A 22,623-nucleotide genomic window follows, 5' to 3' on the forward strand; every position below is an offset into this window, starting at 1 on the left:
ATCACTTTTAATCAAACTGGTGTGATACCAGGTACAAGAAAAATTTGATGCAATGCAACAATTTCAGAGTTTAAAAATCATTCGCCTTGAGTCAAGGCGAATAATTTTTACACCCGCAGTGTCTTTGGAAAAATTTGATCCCTGGAAATGGCAGATAATATGCCAAGCTACTATACAAATTTTTTTGACTACCGATATTTAATTTTGACCTGCCCTGAAAATAAGATGAAAACTCAAGATGAGCAAAGTCATTGCCATTGGAACAGTACATTTTATTTACTTTAGTAAACTACTCTAGAATGTACTCATAGGGGGCTATTATGAACTGCTTACCACCTGTGGAGTTTATCTGTCTGTGGTACAATACCATCCTAAATGAGTCTTACAGCCCGGAGCGATGTGAAAGGCAGAGAGACTCAATCAGTCAATGTCATACCACTGGAAATGAGACACCATCCAATACAATTACGAATGTGTTTCAGATGGAATAATACCACACTAAGGGGTCTGAGTTATACCATGGCCTGGTACCCTGCCTTTGAAACTCTGTCAGGCTACATTTTCAATATGGCAGCAGTTTGTTTATGTTGGTGGTCGCCACAAGAAGCATTAAAACCATTGAATGTGATAGTAGGAGTGTGGTAAATGCTGTTATTTTGCTTATCAGTTTGGTAAAAACAGGTGAAGGGGAATTAGCAATATCTTTTATATTTTCTTCAAAAATATCTCGTAAGAACTAGACCAAACTTCTCTATTTTATCAATACAATTTAATTAATTATTTTGTATAGTGATACCTCTTTATTTTATGTGCCATACACTGGGTGCGGCAACATAACTTCCTTTTTTCAAACACTTTCAAAAAAGGAAGCTATGTTGCCGCACCCTGTATTTAGTTCATTTCAACTCTGAACTCTTCAATTTTTTATTATAAATGCTTCACATTCATTTGCATTCATCCTTTGTGAAAAATCAGAGAAGTAATACGTGAAAGAAATCGTTTATGTATAGAATAAATCCATGGAAGGGCATACTTATGCTTGTGGGATGCAAGTAACCTCTTTGAAATAAGTAATGAAGAATTTGTGAAACGTTTGTTCCTGTATGTGATTTGTTGGGTATTTATTCATGTTTTTTGCACCCTGAGTTGCCAAATTTTATCATTTATTCTTTTGGCATTCTTTGTGAAATACCATTGTTTATCCAGAGCTACTTTAATTATGTGGGCAATTTGAAAAGTTCTCGGAATGGAATAGAAATAAATGACTTACCTCCTTGAATTTTTTTTTATTTTTCAATTTAGTCTTCCTGTACACTAATACACTTCGTCCTGCATAGTTTCAATATCCTGATCCTATCTCAAACATTAGATTCCTTCAGGCCTGCAAAATACCCATCTACTTCAGCTGTTAGTTCTTTGTTTGAAGAGAATCTCTGTCCATAAGGAAAATTTTGTGCTTGAGGAAGAGATGGAAATCTGATGGAGCCAAATCAGGCATATAAGGCAGGTCTGGTAACAATTAAAATAATTTGTATCATAGTTCACGTATTTTTGCCATGGCAATGACACTTGTGTGTGGGCATATATTGGTTGTCTCAATGAAAGATGACTTCCTTGCCAAACCTGGCCTTTTTTCGTGTATCTTTTGCTGCAGTTGGTCGAGGGGGTTAGTGTACTATTGTCAAGCAATTATTCAACCAGTGGGAAGATAATCTCTCAGCATAATCCTTTTTGCATCCCAGGAAACTGAAGCCATCTTTCTGGCTGACCATATTACATTTCCTTTCTTTGGTGGTGGTGAATTTTGTTTAAAAAAACAATGTTTCTACTGCTTGGACTGCTGTTTTGTCTCTCGGGTATAGAAGTGGACCCAAGTTTCATCTGTGGTCACGAACTGGCGCAGAAAATTTTGTTGATTGCTCTTAAAACTGGTCAAACGTTGCTTGGAAATTTACATTCTGATGCATGTCTGATCTTGCCTCAAAGAGTTGCAGCACCCATCTAGCAGATAGTTTTCGCATATCCAATTCACCTTTTAAAATGTGATATGCCCATTCAGATAACATTTCTACAGCTTCTGCGATATCTTGCACTCTCAGTTAATAATTCTTCATGACTGTTTCATGCACTTTTGCAATAATTTCTGGGGTACTGGTGCATTTTGGCCAACCTTTTTGAGCATCATCATCTGAACTATCAAGACCAAACAAATTCCACTTGACAACGGTTGAATGTGAAGGAGCAGAGTCCCCAAGAGTGCTCTGAAAGACGGCATGAATTTCCCTTGCTTTCATACTTTTCTTTACAAAGTATTTAATCAATCCTCAAATCTCAATTTAGTCCAAATTCACAAATCGTTAAATGGGAACAACAACAGAGAGGCATCCAAACCACAGATCTCTTCCTAGAGCACTGATACATTATGTATTTTCTCATGAAGAATTACCTTTTACTAAATGAGAATTTCATTTCACTAGCACTGACATCTAGTAGTGATTCTGAGAACCTTCAAATTACCCTTTCATGTTTATGTTATTAATCAACTATAATGACCAATTAGTAAAGTACAATTAATTCTTCAAATTGGTATGCTGCAGTTGGCATTTCCTTTCTTATACTCACCAACCTTCAACATCAATCAAAAGATGTGTACAAAATACAGTCTCCCCTTGGGATGATATATAAAAATCCATGATATATGCTTTCAGCATGGATGAAAAATTTACTGTTATATTTCCTGTCATCCTCTCATATTGGTTCGAAGTTATGCAATGGCTAGATAAACAAATCATAAGGACAAGTCGTGTCCATATAATTTTTTTGTCTTGTAGTAGGCTCATTTATTTTGTAGGTATCTGTCTTGAACCCTCTTTTCATTGTTTTCTTCATTGATTTATGTACTTCAGCGGATCATGTAAGTATGTAAGCTTCAATAGCACGTGCTATTTTCCCCAGAGAATTTCCTTTAGGTGACATTCATATGGTCAGCCATATAAGTGACCATTAATGCCTCCGGGTAATAGTTCACCTTACCATGTATGGTTATTTCGTCTTAAAATGAATGTTTGTCTATATTTTCTCTTCTAAGAAGTCAATGCTGTCTTCTCCACTGTGTCTGTTAACAAACAATTTTTGTTGTTAAACAACAACAAATGGTTTGGTATTTGTTGCCATGTCAATTATTTTTACTGGATGAATTATAAGTATGTGTATGCTTATTTCATGAAAAGTTCCCGCATACCATTTCATCTGCCAATTCAAGGCTCGATGTTGGCTCTTATCATTTTTGGGCCATATGAGCGTAATAATTTTCATATACATATATGAAACTAGCTGTTACTATGTATAAAACTAACCCCTAATATGATCACAATGACTGGTGGTAAGACTCTGACCTTTTACTTGTAATCGCAGCAGGCAGAGTTTCATCGTTTCAGGGCAGTATAAAACTGCATGGCAGAGTGACTATAACCTCTAGTTTGTAATTGCCCCAAGAGAAAGAAATAAAACTGATTTCTGAGGATCCTCAAAATTTTAATTCTTATGTAATTATAGCTATTTTATTTTCATGAAAAATTCCAATAATATGCTTGTGTTTTTTCAGCTGAAGTGGTCACGTAAAGGGTTTCTCAGGACAAGATGGATCCTTAATGGAACTGTTTTTGATCTCATCAATATTCATCTCTTTCATGATGCCTCCAACTTTGTGGCAATGGAATCGGTAAGATACATTTCCTGGGTGAAGATGGGTACATACAATTAAAGATAAATACTTGATTACTTATTTTTAGCAACTGTTATGATTTTTCTTCTTCTGAAATTTGGGCATTTCCTTTTTTGATTTTGTTCAATCTTTTGTTGTCTGATTTATTAGTCATTTCAAATACATAAGTTTACCAAAACTAATTTATTGACAAATTTTTGAGGTTCTCAGTAAGTACGCAACAATAAATTTTGTCTTAAAAGATAAATAAACAAATTGTATAGTAAACAAATTGTAAAACAATATATGGTGGTATCTCCCTGGCTCTGAAGATGATTTTATATTCACTCCTCAGTGACCTGAGGAAACAACACTTGTCTGGCAATGATAGACCTGTTTGCAAGCACAATTATATGTCAATGACAACATAGTGATTCCCTAAATGAATTAAGATAATAATATTTTTCATTTTCCCAAGAGATCAAATACAATTGGACCATCATACAAGATACAGTGTCATATAAATGGGTGTATAAGCTTCTCTATGTAACCTATAATAATTTCCCAGGTATCTATTCATTAATTAGGGCAATGTATTATCTTAATCACTTGCTACATTGCACTATAGGCAGTGACATTAGTTTGACATGAAATTCTAGTCTTCTAACAAATAATTCTAATTCTAACAACTATATATAGTGCTTGTATATTACTACCTACCCTCTTTGCCAAGCATCTCATTAAAAAAGGACACAGGAGTGATTTCCATGTTGAGTTCATATACTTTGCAAGTAAAGAACTAAGACTGGATACCTCAGAATAGTTCTAATCATGACATTGTGGACAAATTTTTGTATGCTTTCTACTCCCCTCTTTTCGCCCATTTTTTTTAGCTAAGTACTCATCATGGGGAGTCATTCCCTCCAACCTCCTATTCCCTTTTCCATGCTCCTCTCCTTACTGTGTCCCTTCCCCACCTCCCCATTTCTCTGATTATATATATACTTGTACAAGTCTTCATATTTTCACCTGATGATATTTTATGCAGAAATCTGAGTTGTTTCATAATGAGTATTGTGTGGAATAACTTAGTATTTAGGTTTCTATTCTCCTCTGCTTAAATTAAATATGTTTCCTTTTCTTGGTACAAATATTCAAATTGTTCCCTTTATCCTTGCTTCAAAAATCTTTGCAAGAAACTTTTATTCCTCAAAAAACAACATGGCTTTCTCTTTCTAGTTTCCATCTGCATACAGTAAGAACAGGCGTAGAGCTCTGGAGTATACTCTAGACAGGTAAGTTGTAGTCCTTGTAGATACTATTGACAATTAAGATATTTCTTTACTGAATAAAATGAGCTTTTTCATGTTAATTTCCATGCCCTGAATCCAAATGTTGACTTAATTTTCCTTAACCCTTTAATTAAAATTGAATAATTGTATTTGATATAGTGGTAGCAGGTTTTGTACTCTGCCAATTAGTTTCTCAAAATGTTATCACCAAATTTTCAACTTCTGTTTATACCATTCATTTAAAATCATAGTAAGATTACATGATATCAAAAAATAATTTTTTCATACTGACTCTATGAGAATATGGCCTTTCAAAGCTCGAATGTTTTTTATATTGGTCATGTGAGGAAATGATGAGGCTGGTTTATTAGAAATTTTATTAACTGATGGCATTTCAATGTTTCAATGATAATTGAAGTGCAATCTTGAAAAAAAATCTGGGAGAAGTATCGAAGTCAAACCATAATAAACTATTTTTTTTCAATATGAAGTGAAAAATCAACAGTACATATCAGTTACTTGAGGAAATTGTGATGAAGTAACATGACAAATGGCAATATCATTCATGTAGGTAGCATGGCAATGCTTTTGAACACATTGTCTACTCGGCTGTGAGGCCAAAAAAGAGAATGTTTGCAGGCACTAAAGGAACATTTCCCTTGGCTTATTGTAATTCCAGATATTTGGATGGAAAAAATTTGCATCCAGATTTAAACCACACCATGATAAAATTGAATTGGTTAATTTGCCTAGGGATAGAATTTAACTATGTACTTGGCATATCCATCACAAAATACCTCAATGGAAATCGTTAGTGAAAGTTTGTTACTCTCTTTCTTCATATGTGCCTTCATTTTATGTACACAGGTAGTGAAAATTGTATTCGTGGATGATTTTTTTCAATATCAGAGATTCAGGCTAGAATTATACATACACTCTAAAATGGAGAAGAAAGCTGATGAAGATTTAAGTGAGAACCAATTCTGTTTCAGAGGAAGTACAGGAACAGGATAAGCTTTCCTTGCTCTCAAACTCTTTGTAGAGAATATGATACAGATAAATAAACATATATACCACATTCATTGATCCGGGGAAAGCCTTAGGTACCTTACCCTAAAGGATATTGGAATGAACTGCCGTGGATATACACTATATAGATTCAGGTGCCAGTGATTACAGAGAAGCAGGGAAGAAGCTAAGATAACAAGATTAAAACTGTCTAAAAGTGTCTGTAGTGGAAGTTGGGAAGGAAGTGTTAGTGATTTGTGTAATTGAATTGAAATAAGCTGAGCCCATAGAGCATAATAGGTATATAAGTGAAAGCTAAATATCCTTGTTTGTTATACATTATAGATGCAGCAAAATTCCCATAATGTTCTATTTTACAGGTTTCAAAATGATAAATATGAAAATGTACCATTCTTCCTCTTTGGGGACTTCAACTTCAGAACAGATACTCAGGGAGTTGTTAAGGTTAGTTCTTTTATGTAAAGATATAATGCCTTGCAAATATTTGGCATATCATTGAATACATTGGTGATCTTGTTTAGGTGTCAAAAGTAAATTTGTCATATCAGAGCCGTACATTTTTTATTATAATGCTTAATGATCATGCATTTAATTGTGGTACAAGCATGCTTTTAGAAAATAATTTCTTTTAAATAGATGTTGACTGATATTTTGGGGGCCAATTAACAGTATTACATATTCTCAGAGAGTCCATATCATAATACTCTTATTGAAATGTAATGAAATAATTGACTTTGTAATTCCACACACAAAAGTGTGTGGACTTACAAAGTCAATTATTTCATTACATTTCAATATGTTATGCAAATTCCACAAAGTTACGCCTGAGACAACAAGTAATACTCTTACTTAATGCAATTGTTTTTATAATTGCTGCTGTTTGATTTTCGGACATTGCAGTGGAATCACATACTACAAAAAGAGTCCTTCTCTATGAATGGCATGTACCTCATGATGCAATGCTGCCAAATTTTATTGTACCTGGAAAACCAAAGTCTTTCTTGATTCTAAAATATTTAGCTACAAAAATTGTTAAGAAGCAATTATTGTCCACTTCCTCAAGTCCTTTTGAGGCCATGAGTAGAAGTAGATGAGTAGTTGCCGGCCCCGGTGGCGGCGGGGTAACATCCTCGTCTGCCATTCCAAGGGTCGCGGGTTCGATTCCTGCCTGGGCGAGTTTCGCTCCATCTAGGGCTTGGGTGTTTGTAAATGTGACCATTGTTATCGTTGTTAATAGTTCGATGTAAAGGCCAAAATGTGATGTTTTCGGACTTATACTGAATAAATAAATAAATAAAATAAATAGAAGCTGTTCTCTTTTATCAAAGAAGCAATCATAAATCAATTAGTAATTCAGCTGATGTATAATTCATACTGCAACTTCTTACTTGTACCTTCAAGCAATATAAAATTGAGTCATCTCCTAAGAATTACTTTCAAAAAAACATCATGTACCAGTAGAATTTGTTCATAATTTTACTTTGGCCTTTGAATGCCATTTGATGTGATGTCATATCAAGAAGAATCTCCAAATTCCATCATTGGATGTACTTCAGCATTTCATTTAAACTTTTCACTCACCACTCTTGCTTTAATCATCATCCTATTGTATATACTAAAAATGGAAGGGTTCGAATTGATTAATATTATGTTCCTTATGTTTTTGGTCAAATTATCATGTGGAGTGATTTTGTTTACCAGTGAGAAACAAATGTATCAATTTATTCCCCCTTTTTTGTAATCACTGCTTTATTTTATCCTACATGCTGACTGAAAGTTCTGTGGACTTGAAGAATGCTTATGTGGTCACAATATTTAGTAAACACTCCCTGAAGGATTGCAGCTGGGGATATGCACATTTAGCATGTACATACCACTCTATACATCATTTGACTACCAGCTACTCATATACTTTAGGAGCATTTTGACCAATAGGATGAAGAACCTTCATCCTAAAAACCAAGGTGTAAAAAAAAGTATTTGTTGACTATGGATCCCCTAAAATGAATCAGTTTTGCACTCTAATATGCCTTGAGCTGGTGCTTTTGGGTCTCACGGTGATGTGGCTGTATAAATTTAATGCACAAGAGTTATTTTCACTTGGTTTTCATTGCAGTTAACCTCGAGCAAATTCAGTCTGTCAATACTAAGCATAGACATGTGATTTTCACTGAACTGAAAAATGAATGCATTATATTTCAGTCTCTCCATCCAATGGTAATTGTAATGGCATCCACGTGCAGGAAAAAGCCATTCTTGTCAAATAATGATGTGATGGTACTACCTAGGCTGCTGATCTGAAAATAACTTGTCACTTGATAGTGAAAATAAGATGTATAACTAATCTGTAATTCAAATGATATGTGCCAGTGGTGATGAAAATGGGGATAAAACAGAATTTTTTTGGAAGGATATGACAAATGACTCGAAGTATGGTGAACATTTCAGTTGTCTTTGTGGAACTCAAAGAGAGGCACAGGATTTGAGTGACATAAGTATTATTGAATTGTTTTTCTGTGCTAATTTTGTTAAAAATATTCTAGATAGAACATCAAAATTTGGTTTAATTGTTTCACCTGAATCTAGAGTATCTCTATTTTGGAGGCCAGTTACAGGAAGAATTTTACAGTGTTGGGTTTGGTAATTCTAATTTGCATTGTTCACATGCCCACACTCCAATCATATTTTAGCACAAGAAGAATCATATTGACACCAGGTTTTGTTGATGTCATAAAAAGCTATAGAAATATTATTTGTAAATATCTCCATTTTACAGACTGTGAAAGTAATGATAGGTATCAAGTTTCATTTTTTGGAAAAATGTGATAAATTGGAGACTATGTCCCAAAGGAGCAAATTATATTTAGTATAATATAACAAAAGAATTATAGTAACAGACCTTTGGTATTATTAAGGTGTATGTTAATATGATGAAGACAATATTAACTACTTATTTGTCCATGTTGTAGAGATCCTTTGGTGCATAGCACATGTCTATTTTTATTTTGTCCTAGCCTTTATGTAATGACTAGTTGGGAATGATTATTTTTTCATTGATCATTTTTACCTCATTTACAATGACATTTCTTTAAATTTTTCTGGTATACATTCCAGATATATGTAGGGGTAATTGTATGCAATATTTCTCTTGTATCAATTTTACTTGCTTCTTTTTGCAAAATAAAAGTGAGGCTCTCTCTGGATGTGCACAGAAACTGGCCGAGGGTCTGGACATGGTGCGAGTCGAGAAGAATGGGGGTGGAGAGGCAGAGAATGCGGGAAATAATAGCAACTGCAGAGATGGAAGTGACCAGACAACTCTACAGTACAGAGATGAGGAGAGACAAGTGAGTAGCCATTAAATCCCAAGATGGACTAGGAATGTTTCACGCAGCGGATAATAGGAACATCCTTTTATCAGGTGTCTCAGATATATTTGGAATTCTGAAATAATTTTCTGATGAAAAAACATGTTGTTTTATTGTTATATCTGTAACAGATATTTTTCAACAAATGTGTATGATATCACTTTTTGCTCTGTTGTTTAAATTAATTTGCAGGATGTAAATTTCACATGGAATTTATCAACCATCTGCATTTTTAGATATAAATATAGCAAATATATTCTTTCTATTCTACTTACAAACAATGAATTTACTTTCTATCAATGAATGAGGGTAGAAATGAAGATCCATTGTATCTCCATTCCTATTTAAATAAGAGGAATGAACAAGGGCTTAAAGTACAGCATGAATAATCTGCTTGCATTTATTAAAAAGAATATATTTATTACTTTGGAACCATGAATAATGTTTGTAATTTATTGATATTGTAATACCTACTGCATGAAATGTCTTGCGGAGCCCTTTTCATGGAAACCAATTATTTAACTTTGTAAGATTGAAATTTAATAGTTATAATTGTTATAATAATGAGTTTATACAGCAGTGGGTTGTCTGGTGTTTAGTATAAAATTCTGTGCATGAAACAGCACCAGTAGGCCAAGCAGCGCTGAAAAGGGTTTATATGACCACAAAGAATAACATCCAGAAAGCCTGCAAAACACAACTGAGTAATAATTTCAATTTGATTGGCAAATCATCTAATCCCCATTTAAAAAGTACCTCAATATTAATTAAACCTGTAAATAAATAATTGTCATTTCCATAAAGCAGTCCCAGAAATTTGTGTTGTTATGAATGAGGAATAATACTATGAAAAATTAAACCTGTTGCTAAAAACGTATGCATTTACATGGGTGGTCTGAAAAGTTTCCAACTCAAAATTTCAGAAAAAATGTCCTGTATCTTTGTTAGGTCAGAAAATTTTCAGACCAACCTCGTACTACCCCCCCGCCACACGCCCTTGCGGTGGCTTGCGGGGTATTATGTAGATGTAGATGTACTGGAGTTCAAAAAACCAAATTAATCATTTTCAAAATTTGAGAAAGTATTAAGAAATTAAGTGACCCTTATTGATAAGAATTTGAAATTTAAATTGTCTCCAATCCCACTCTGCCCATGTTTACAATAGAACCATGAATAAAACTGCCCAATAAGACATATTGCATCAATAATTGACTCTCCAACTTATTTACTATGGCTTGAAATGACTTGCTTCTAATTTTTCTGAATTGAATTTCCAGAGTACCTATTCAATAATACTTAATTTTATTTAATGAAATGAAAACCCTATTTTCTGTAGGGGTTAAAATGGTTTTCATTGGAAAATATAATTCCTAGTATCACCGTTCCTTTCATGGTGTAAGCCCTTGAAAATTTGTTTAACTCAATCAGAGGTCAACCTAGAGTTATTAATTAATATCTTATTCTGATGAATCTAATTGTAAATCAAAAAATTTCAATACACAGAAAGTTGTACAATGACATAGTTCCTCTCCCCTTGACTTGCTAATGTCACTAGCTGTTGTTTTCTGCTGAGGTTGCTCAGGAAGATCTAGACCATGAAAAACAACATAGCTTGGGTGAAGATGAGAGTCTAGTCACTTGGATTTAAATCCAGCTCCCTCAGTCAGTAGACATCTACCATCTAGGAATTAATTATCTTAAAAAGATGAAATTCATGAGTGATAGCAGTCAAAGTAACCACTCTGGTAAACAGAAGTGATCATAGTCAGGTAAATCTAGTGTTAAATAATTGGTCTGCAATAATTATTGGTCTCTCTTTATTCCTCTCTCTGAAGAAAATTTGATTATCATCCATTTTTCTGTTATAGCTTGGGGAATTATTTAATATATTATTTGTCATTTTGTTACTGTATTATTGCTTGTGAAATTATTTTGTTTATAACTATGCCTTTAAGTTTGTTTCATGCAACCTAAAGTTTTATGGAACAGGGTCACACTTTGTAGTTTTGTTTGCTGAAATGTTTAATTACTATGAAAGAAAGCCTACCATGTTTGGTCTCAGATGTTGATGTTTCACACTGAAGCCAGTTTATTGTAATTTATAGTAAAATGTGTGCTGTGGAATGCAACAAATATCAACCTTAGTGATATTCGATGTCTCTTCCAGGTTGTCTTGAGCCTTGGAAAGAAGGAATTCAAGCATTTGAATCACCAAAATTTATTTTTGGGTGCTGATAGTCAATGGGTACGTTTTCATACTTTTAACCCTTTGGAATTCTACTGGTAATGGATAGTATCAAGATTTCTTTTCTCTTCCTTTCATATGAATCCACAATCTTTCGAAACAGCTGAAAAAATTTGACCTGGAGCTGGAACATTTTAAGTCAAGAATTTCTGAATTCCCTGTAACTTTCCCTCCCAGCTATCCCTTCGAGGAAGAGCAAGATGAAATTCAGACAGGAGATGGCAATGAAGAAACCAAAGAACTATGCATGGGTGCTGGTTGTCGTTACATGCAGACTCGTTGCCCCTCATGGTGTGATCGAGTTTTGATGAGTCCTTCAGCCAAAAGTATTGTAAATCAGGTAATGACTCCTCTTGCCCATTTAGTGTTTTAATGAAATGGCTCCCTATTTGGAAAAGTACTTGAATTGATATCGAGAGAGATTAGTTAAAGCTAATGAAGAACTTAATGATGTGCTGCTTTCTAGGAAACAAAATTTGAGAAATTGCATTTCAGTATAAAGAAGGAAAGTAATTAAGAGACAGTGCAATCGCAATATTGTATTTCAGATTGTAATCAAATGAACTATGGATCTCCAGGAATTCCATGTGTTAGTGCTGCACAATACACTGCCAATGTGCACATGCCTTTTATTCGACTAGTGATTGCTTGGAGTGGATTTGTTTTTAATAAATTATACTTAAAAATTCTCAGTATAACTTATTGTTATGCATTAAAGTATTCAAAAAATCTTTTTTTTGTTGATAAATTCACTTAAAAATGACGATTTCAGTCACTATATGTACCCAATAATGTAATAAAATCATTAAAATAAATTGAATTAATTTATATATGTATTTACTAGAATTTTCCTTAATTTGGTTCACAAGCTCAGAAAATGTGTGCCATGGCCCATTGTTAAACAAAGGTTGTGCATCACTGGTATGGATTAATGAATCCAAAGCTGTGGAAGATATTTCCATGGATAATTTGGTCCATGTGTTTGCATAATTGGGTATTATATGGTTGTGCATAATTCATACTGGATACATATCTTATACTGTTTCCCCGTAATGCATTTGTATTTCAGATGAATTGTTAATTATATCAAAAGCTGAAAGAATTTTAATGGGTTAATGAGCCCAGAATTTCAAGCTTTTAATATTTGTAATGCCCAATTGAACACGTACAAACAAGGTTAAATAGGCAAGTGCATTTTCACAAACTGTCACACCTATTGAATTATAGTTGCTATTTACCTAATGGTTTTGAAATATTTGAAGATGAAAAGTGAAGATGGCAATTTATTGTACTATGTATACATTTTCAGCATTGTTAACTGGTGTTGCAGTAGAATTTACAGTAATCTGCCTACATAAGGTGGATGTTGGTGGAATAATCCCAGTCCAGGGGAAAAATGATATTAACCAGCTTACTAAAGTTAACATTCCAAATGCTTGTGATTGAACTCCAAGATTATTTTATTATAATGGCAATGAGTTCATCCAGTTGCTTAGCACTAGTTCTGTAGCATAAATCATATTTTTTTTCTTTTTCTCATATAAGTGTAATTTTTACTGCAATTAACAGTCTACTTTGTAACAATTAGTGACTGCATCCCTAACTACAGAGTATTTTTTACCTTATTCTTTTTTATCTTTGTCATCATCACATGAATCACCTAAATCAGGGAGTCAAACATTAGTTGAAACTTTCTATTCCATAAAGGAATGATATCCAGGATCTCATTTGTCAGAATCTAACCACTTCATCAAATCACCTGTTTTAGCCTTTTTTCCCCAGCTAATGAAAGGATCTTCAGATAATCCTGTTGTTTAAAGTTTTGGAAGTCTATGCTTATGTCAGTGATGAGTAAAAGTATCTTCCACCTATTTATGGGCATTGGTTTTTCATACCATGACAGGCACTTGCCCCTTTATAAACTGCTGGCTATGCTGTAATATTTTTTATATCCTGCAGGGCTCTTTGCCCTTGGATGATCTCTTGAACATCTTATTCGTTTTCCAGCACAGCCATCGCTTCATCAAAATACTTCCTCCTTTACTATCTTTCCCTAGCCATTATTATGCCCTGATTCGTTGGTTCTGTGACAGCTGTTTTATTTGTAAGGATGAGTAAAACATTTAATTTACCTCTTAGTATAGTGATATTTCATAGTTGGGGGGAAAGGGAGTGCTGTTGAGAATCAAGATGGCCTAGACAACATCAGGAGCAATTTTAAGTTTTTGTAATCTTGTGATTTTCATGATCATCTGAAATCAGGTTCAGAGTGATGTAAAACCAATCTGTACTGGCACGCTAGGTAGGCCTAAATTTTTCTACAAGACTTATTTTAAGTAATGATTGTCATTAGAATTCATGCAGGAGAGATAAGAAATTCTTTCTTTTGACAGTTTTATGACATTAGTTGAAGGTGTGTCTCTTGATGGCTAATTGTTTGGGCAATGACCACAGAAGAGTCCTATGTCATCAGCATTGCGCTGGTTAAGCAGGAGATCTGCAATTATCTAGAGTTCTATTAGAACTTTTCTAAATAGCTACACTTCCTTCATTAGTTTTAATGCATTTTTTTCTAACCCCATGCCTATTTTGGAAATGTCACAACCTGCCAGTGCTTGCTGTAAAATTGCAGCTTGTCACCACTGTAAATCATTGTGGCGATGAATACTTGAACACTACTTCCTCTACATTTTCATCGATCAGATCTTAGTTTTGCAAATAGATAATCCATTTTTTACACCAAGATTGATTTTATTCATGGATTTTGTAAGCCTTTATCTTTTCTTATGTTATGTTGATGTTGATATTTCAAAATACTAAGCAATTTTGCTGAAACTTTGGATTCCAGTTTCAATATAATGTGTGATTTATCCTTAATGCTGAATATTTCATGCTTCTATGTAACTTAAAAGTATTGCCTTTCACTAACCTACGAAGCATTGAATGGCTCTTAAAAAACATTTTTGTAATTTAACATGAACTGCAATTTGGCACACCCTCTCCGTGAAGTGGAAGTTCTCTCTCTGTCACCACCTTCTTTCTTCAGCTTTGGCTTATCACTGTCATTGATGAGAAGAACTTGCTCATTATCGAGCGCAGCTGAAGTCAGCTCACTCAAGTAAATGATTTCTCTTCCAAGTTATTCAAATGAGCTATCTATAAATGCAAATGTAAATAACCACTGATTTATCACGGTATCTCCCAAACCCCAGGACTTAGACTTTGAACATTTTCATAAAGGCTACCTCAAAGGCCTAGATACCTGCTGAAATCTTCCAGAAGTATGAAATCCTTAAAGAGAGAAAATAGTTGTTGAAATTAGTCAGGAAGTTAGAAGGTGGGGTAGCAACTCTTAGCTCTGCCCATTTAAAGTCGAAATTTTCTTTTTCACAAATGGGCTGTGGTAGATAACTGAGGAGAAGACCTTTCTGTAGGGATGCAGTTTGAACTGCCATCAATTAAGATCAAAGTGGAAATGATGGGAGTGGGAGAATACTTGCAAAGGCAGGGGAAACAATAAGTGCCTGAGTTACAGCTGGGTGTTCAAAATTCATTGAAATATACTCTATACCAATGTTAAGGGGTTTTGTTTGAGTAAATATAACCATGGTCAACTCTTAGGGAGAAGGAAGGACTGGGTAGGATGATCAAGGTTTGACTTTAGTGCATATTTACTTCTATTATCTAAAAATTAATAACTGATCGTAGCACTTTTCCACCGAATGAGGGCGGCTGCCGAAGAACAAGAGGTTTTGATATGCACAAACTTTGGAGTAACACCTAATTTCAAACACCTGCTGGTGAAATAGTGGAAAAGTGCTCTGATCTGTTATTCATTGTGTTTGACTTCCACCACATCACGCCTGAAGTTACTCAATTTGTTATTATCTAAAAAATTTTAATATTTATATCTGATTTGAATATCAGTCGTATGCTGCATGTTATTTCCCCCTGCAATATCAAAATTTATAAATCTTTCCTCTCACTAAATTATTTATAGTCTACAAGATTAAAAAAAGTTGCCTGGTTCATAAAAAAATGCAATAAAAAAAAGTTGGTCCATAATCACTAGAAAAATTGTAAAAATGTGAATGAGGGAATGCATAAAGTTAGCATGCAACACTCAACCTACTGGAAAAATGCAAGCTATACAAATGTCATGCTGCCACAGAGGGATTCATTCTGATTACATATTTAATATGTTTTTGAGGCCATGATGAGAATCTAAAAAAAACTGAAATCAAGAGGTAAAATGTATCCATTTTCCTGGAAGCAGTTTAAAGTTGAAGCTGTAAAAATCATAAAACTAATTCAACCATTCTACTATTACCACCTGTTTTATTAGATGATTGCATCACCAAATTTCCTTGAATGCTGTTATCTTAGTACACCCTACCACATGATAGTTGTGGATAGTTTTGCAGTTGGTAGGGTAATGGGGTAATTCAAGGAAAAACCCAATGTAACGTATAGTTTCACATTGTAGCTATTTGAAAGAATATCAGGGGTATAATGATTGTGTTGGACTTCTTTCGTATATAATACATTCTATTTTCAAAAATAAAAAATTATACTGAAACTATTAATAGATAAGAAAGTATCTTCAATGCGGTAACAGATGGACCTTTAAGATTACCAAACTTTTACAATGAAAAATAGTGAAATAATTTTAGCAAGTTTGGATATTTTCCAGGTTATTGAAGTCTATGATGTCCTATCAGGCATCCTATTTTTTATTTCTGACTGGAACATCACTTTCTACTGTGAAATTAAAATAACATTTGTAATCTTTTGCAGAAATTTGAAGACTGCTACTTGGAATATGGAGTGATTGGGAAGAGTATGTGCATGGGAGATCATAAGGTGAGAATAATCATAAGTATAAATATATATTCCAATGACAACTTTGATAAAAATTGAAGTATAGATTTTGTAAACAACTAAGTGCTGAGATAATTTCTGGTCCCTTAATTCAAGACATTTAAGGTTGACCAAATATTTTTACATTAGTTGAAGAGCTCATTCTATAGCTGGTCATTTAACTTTCTACAAAGACAACTGTGATTAGTTGAGAACCATCATGATTCAATAAATTCTCTAGATGTTTGAGGCAATCTGAGTAAGTTGCCTTAAATGTGATTTCCTATAAGAGTTTTCATTTGCCAATGGAAATATGTCTAATTCTAAACTTTTGTTTAATTCACTATCAGAAAACCTATTTTTGCTTTTCTATTTACTTAGTACCAAAAGAACAATGAAATTATTAATGTTGCGGAATCTTAATCCAATTAAAATGTCCAAAGTTTGCATTTAATGGGCACATTTCAGAATATGGAGGTGATATCGCTGTGGGTTTGGGCACCTCAAGAAATCTTGATCCATTTTCTGTGGCCTAGAATTTTATTCAGGAATTCACAACTTAGGATGGGCATACTACAAAGGATTTTCATTTTGACTTTTAAAAATCAACATTACAACTGAGATTACCCATTTTCAGCTTAATAATGGAATTTAGAGGATTCATTCATACTCTCCTAGCTAAACTGGTCTTAGATCATCATTGAAAGCATTACAGAGAATTTGAAATGTTGATTATAGTTAAATGTAAGCCAAATGAAGTAGCTCACCGGCATAAGCCAAAATAGCTTCTGGGTGACTACATCATTTAGTATTTTTTCATTATTCATTCCCCTAACATTTTTTTTCAATTTTACAAACCTCCTTAATCCTTCCCCAATTTCTTCTGTACTTTTCAACTTCGCTCAAAAATAATCTCCTTCGGTCCCCTTATGATAATTTTTTTCATCCCTCTCTGAAGAATTAAATGACCTCATAGAAAACATGCATTCTCACCATCACTAGGTTAATTCTCTGCAGTGATATGTTAACATCAGTTTTTATTTTCATTATTCAAACTCTAGAAAAAATTTGAAGCATATTGACTTAATTTTGTATGAAAATATTTGATAAAATGGTGTGTACTTGGTAAGTAAAATGCTTGGACCTGAGCTCAAATTTTATAAATTTTAGATTACAAAGAAAGTTCCAGAGCCATTCAATAGAATTTAGTACTAAGTCATGAATGTTAATGTAATGCATGTCAAAATACGCCAGGATAAAACATTGCAATCTTAAAGGTTTTGATGTCCTAACAATGTCACAATAAAATTGTAGGAGATGAAATAAGGAGTAAAGGAATAACATCAAAAGACCAGAAAAGCAGACAGTGAGTTTTTTAACTAAATTTAAATTAATAAGGTGAAATATTATTAATATCTCATTCTATCTGACTAAGATTAAAATAAACTCCTGCATAACTATCCCAAAAAATTGTGTTATTACTTCTCTATCATAAAGTATGCTATTAAAATTAGGTTTTTAAGAAAACTGTCATATAATTAGAAGAATAACCTTCTGCAATTACACGTGCAATTTTTTAAAAGACTAATAACTATGTAACATTAAGGAATGGTGTGAATTACTAGTTGCACCTGACCCCCAACTCATGGACTCACTTTGAAAAATAATTCAAATAAACAGCAGAAAATTTCCTGTCAGTAGCTTTAACAGAGTCACTCAATTGTGTGCACACTGGGAAGGAAATTTTGTTGTGCAAAAAATAGTTTTCTTAGATCAGGATTTAAATTGAATCCCTTGATTTCCAGACAAGTGCTTCACCACTTACGCTACTGAGGCAAGCTTCTTGTTCCTTTAAAGCCCTTAGTAATCCATGGAGTGGTAATCCACACTAGTTAAATGCTTATGTAATTGGCAGGATATTAAGGGGATTCAGGATTCTAATCCTTAATGACATTAGTGCCTCTGTCAAAGAAGATGTCAGATGAGCTCAGCAATTATCTAATGTACATATATTTGTCGACATGCAGAGAAAATAACACTAGCCATATTGTGATGAGATAACCATGCTATTCACTTAATTAACATAGTGAGTCTAACGATGGATTAAATGGCAGATTAGACAGATATTTCACTAAATGACATTAATGAAGCTATAAAGCTTGCTCATTTCCTCGAACTTGAAGTGAAGGTAGAAAATGTAGGGAAACTTTTAGGTTTTCATGAGGTAGAAATTAAAACTGAGGATTTGATCAAGTAAGGTTACAGAGAGTGAAGAGAGCAAAGCAGACTTTCATGGGGCAATGGAAATGATAAATGGTGTTGGAAACTATGATGTTAAATTCCTTATTAAAGTTAGGAGGTAAGAGAGGTCGATAGATGAGGTGATGTATCAATGAGTGAAACACTGTTCACGTAAATAGTGGTCAGAGGAGTCATTGGGTATGATTTGGTTCATACTGGGTATTTTTTCCTCAAGATGGAAAATTGACACTTTCAGTTCTGGTAGAAGCCAAAACGTCCAGAAAATTGACAATACCTAAGTTACCTTTTTCCATCTCAAAAACAATGTTTTTATGAAGGGAGTTTAGGTTTTTTAGAATAGTTTTAATTGATGGTCTGTTCCTGACAAAAGGCAGAAAATGTTGTCCACCAATAAATAACATACTACCTTGATCAAAAATTTCCCGGAATTTATTCAGAAAATTAAAAATACAAGTTTATTCATCTAAATCTATATTGTCCCCTTCAAAGTAATCCCCATCGACTGCAACACACTTATGCCAGCGCTTGATCCAATCCTCGAAACATTTTTTATATTCGGTTTTCGGTATGTCCATCAGTGCTTCCTGCGATTTTTCCATTACTTCCTCTCGGCTGCTAAAACGCGTTCCCCGTAATGGTTTTTTAACTCGATTGAACAGAAAGAAGTCACAGGGAGCCAAATCAGGTGAATTCGGTGGCTGTTGGATGGTATTTGTTGCATTTTTCGTCAAAAAATTACGAATAATGATAGCACTGTGCGACGGTGCGTTATCATGGTGCAAAATCCACGAGTTTTCTGCCCACATTTCTGGTCTCTTTCGGCGAATTGCTTCACGCAAACGTCTCATAACGCCCAAATAATACTCTTTGTTTACTGTCTGGCCTTCTGGCAAAAATTCATGATGCACTACACCGTTGTAATCCATGAAAACCGTCAGCATTGCCTTCTTTTTTGACTGAAAACGACGTGGTTTTTTTGGTCTCGGCTCATTTGGTGAATGCCATTCACTTGCCTGATGTCTGGATTGCGTGTCGTACTCATAAACCCACGTCTCGTCTCCAGTAATGATCCTTTTGATGAATGTGGGATCGGATTCAGCCTCGCAAATCATGTCTTTTGCGACGTCAACACGGTCTCTTTTTTGCATGAAATTGAGGTCTTTTGGCACCAACTTTGCTGCTACACGACGGAAACCCAAATCATTAACCACAATGTCTTGGGCGGATCCATAGGCAATGTTCAAGTCCTCCGCTATTTCTCTGATGGTTAATTTGCGGTTATTGACCAACATTTCTTTTACTTTATCAATTTTTTCACCGACTTTCGATGTCGATGGTCTGCCACTGCGTTCATCATCTTCGATTGACTCACGACCACTTCTGAACCGCTCGTGCCACTGGTAAACGACCGTTTTTTTAGAGAATCGTTGCCGAAACACTTTTCCAACATTTCCAACGTCCGTGCGCCACTAAATCCGTTTTTTACGCAAAATTTAATACAAGTTCATTGTTGCAAATTTAAATCCATTTCTGCAATTGTAAAAAATCGCCAACACACACAGAGATAGATGTACTCTTGGCTACGTAACTTTTGCAAATGTCAAGTTATGACACTAAGATTTAAAGGGAATATCAACAACAGATGTACCAATTTAACAAAAAAAACAGAACTCAAATCGGAACGATGGGAGCGCCACACGGTGGTTATTCCGGGAACTTTTTGATCAAGGTAGTATTTCAGGAGAGGATAATTTGTTTGAACAATTTTATGTCAGTTTAGTTATGAAACCCTCCAATAGACTACAACCTTGATGTTGTGGAAGGGCTTAAGCATTCCGATGATCCCTGTTGCTGTGCTGGTGGGAGTAATAATTATTGTTTCTGGTAGGGTCTTCCATGCCAGATAGGTCAAAGGTTAGGAGCCAGACAAAAGGTAGTCCGCGCAACATCCGTTCCTCAGTGAGGTGGCTACCAAGGCATCTGACCCCAGTGGGGTGACCATTGTGTGATGGTGTCACATTAAAAACACTATTGAAGAAGGGAATGGGAAACCACCTCTATTCCCAAGATAGCTATGGTGGATAGAATAGAGAAAATAAATCCTGGCAACTGGAAGACTCAGTCCGATCAGCCCGGCCCGGCAACAGGAGAGGTATGGCTTCCGCAGTTGTCATCTCACTAAACCCTTGGAAACCCAAACCAACAACAGTAGCACAAAATATGCAGAAGAAGAAGTCCAAATTAGCAACAATAGGAACTTTTAAAGTTAGGAAAGTGTTGATAACAGGAAAGTTAGAGAATATAAAGTGAAAGATGGAAGGAGGAAATATAGATATTTTAGGTCTATACAAGGTGAAATGGACGGATAGGAGGGATTATTGGAATGATAGATTATTGGAAGATTGAAAGAATTTCTGAGTGAATTCGAGTAATATTTAGCAGAGGGGTTGCCATAATAATGAATAAAAAGGTCGGTTGAAGAATGGTCAACATAGAGCAAGAAAAGGTTTGAGTATTACTAGTAGTAGAGGTAAAAGGGCCTTGGTCATTGTTCAAGTATACATGCCTCCAAGCAATCATAAGGAGGAAGAAGTCGATAGGGTATATGATCAGTTAGAGGACAAAATCGAGTGTGTTCCTGCAGGGAAACATTTGATAGTGATCAGACTTGGGGGATTGGAATGCTACTATAGGTGAAAGCAGAGATGATGATGAGGTGAGGGATTATGGTTTATGTACGAGGAATGACCACAGGAAAAAAGCAATGGAGTTCTATGGGAGGCAAGGGCTAAACATCAGTAACACCTAGTTTAGACACCACAAAAAGCATATATATAATTAGAAAATGCCAGGGGACTCAGAAAGGTATGAGTGAGATTATATTATGATTAGGCATAGGTTTAGGAACAGCATAATCAATTCCCACAGTTTCCCGGGAGCTGATGTGGACTCTGATCACAATTTAGTGGTCATGAATTGTAGTGTTCGATTCAAAAAGATACAACAGGGGCTGTGGGTTAGGACATAGAATGTAGAACCATTAATTAAAGGTTTTGAAAGGCGTTTGATAGAGTGAATTCGGAAAAACTAATGAGTACATTGTAGAAAATATGAATAGATTGGAGGAATAGGAGGCTAATCTGCAACCTGCATGTCTCAGACTGCTTAAGTGTGAGCGTGGGATGAAGAGTCCAGATGGGCAATGTTAGGGAAAGGAGTAAGGCAAGATTGTCCATTATCACTGGTGCTGTTAAACATATATGTCGAGGAAATGATTGAGGAGGTATAGGAAGAACTAGAGATTTGAATAAAGGTCTGCAAGGAATTTGTTAAATCAGTTAGGTTTGCTGATGACCAAGCTCTAGTTTGTTAGTCAGCCAAGGGATTGCAAGAATTTCTGAGTGAATTCAAAATTCTATTCTATTCTAAGCATATTATACTTTCCATTGTGTTTCTTTGTGATGGGAAACAGGAAAAAGTGACACGGCCTAGGTCTGGACCTTCAGAGGATGAGGAACAGAATTCACATTGATTATTGTGATGTATATAATTGAATTTTATGGAACTTACCCTGCACAAATATGTCTCATGCGCACATTTTCTGTTACCTTTATGTGGGTGGCTCCAAATGAAATTTTCAATATTTCTGATAGTGTTCTTAATGTTATTCAATAATCTCTTACAATGGTAGCAGTATTGTTAACATGGGAGTAATGACTACATGTCTTTGTCCCCTTCCTTTGAAATAGTCTCCCCTTTTCAAACGTTTAAAACCATCATTACCATAGGGAGAGTCTGTTCATCTGCCAGCCCAGAGGTCGTAGGTTTGATTCCCACCTAGGTGGTTTTTCCTCCACCTAAGGC

General features: G+C 34.7%; 1 protein-coding gene across 1 annotated transcript in view; it reads left to right on the top strand.

Moving 5' to 3' along the window:
* 5PtaseI (inositol polyphosphate-5-phosphatase A) overlaps window positions 1-22,623 on the top strand; it is a 46,622-nt gene that overhangs the window by 8,809 nt on the left and 15,190 nt on the right. The window contains exons 7-13 of the mRNA XM_071585660.1: window positions 3,605-3,721; window positions 4,943-4,998; window positions 6,384-6,468; window positions 9,237-9,371; window positions 11,560-11,637; window positions 11,741-11,977; window positions 16,435-16,500. Coding sequence (XP_071441761.1) covers window positions 3,605-3,721; window positions 4,943-4,998; window positions 6,384-6,468; window positions 9,237-9,371; window positions 11,560-11,637; window positions 11,741-11,977; window positions 16,435-16,500 — 774 coding nt within the window. The remainder of the gene's footprint in view (window positions 1-3,604; window positions 3,722-4,942; window positions 4,999-6,383; window positions 6,469-9,236; window positions 9,372-11,559; window positions 11,638-11,740; window positions 11,978-16,434; window positions 16,501-22,623) is intronic.

This window comes from Hetaerina americana, unplaced genomic scaffold (genome assembly GCF_022747635.1).
Source record: "Hetaerina americana unplaced genomic scaffold, ioHetAmer1.1.p SCAF_2, whole genome shotgun sequence".
NCBI lineage: Eukaryota > Metazoa > Arthropoda > Insecta > Odonata > Calopterygidae > Hetaerina > Hetaerina americana.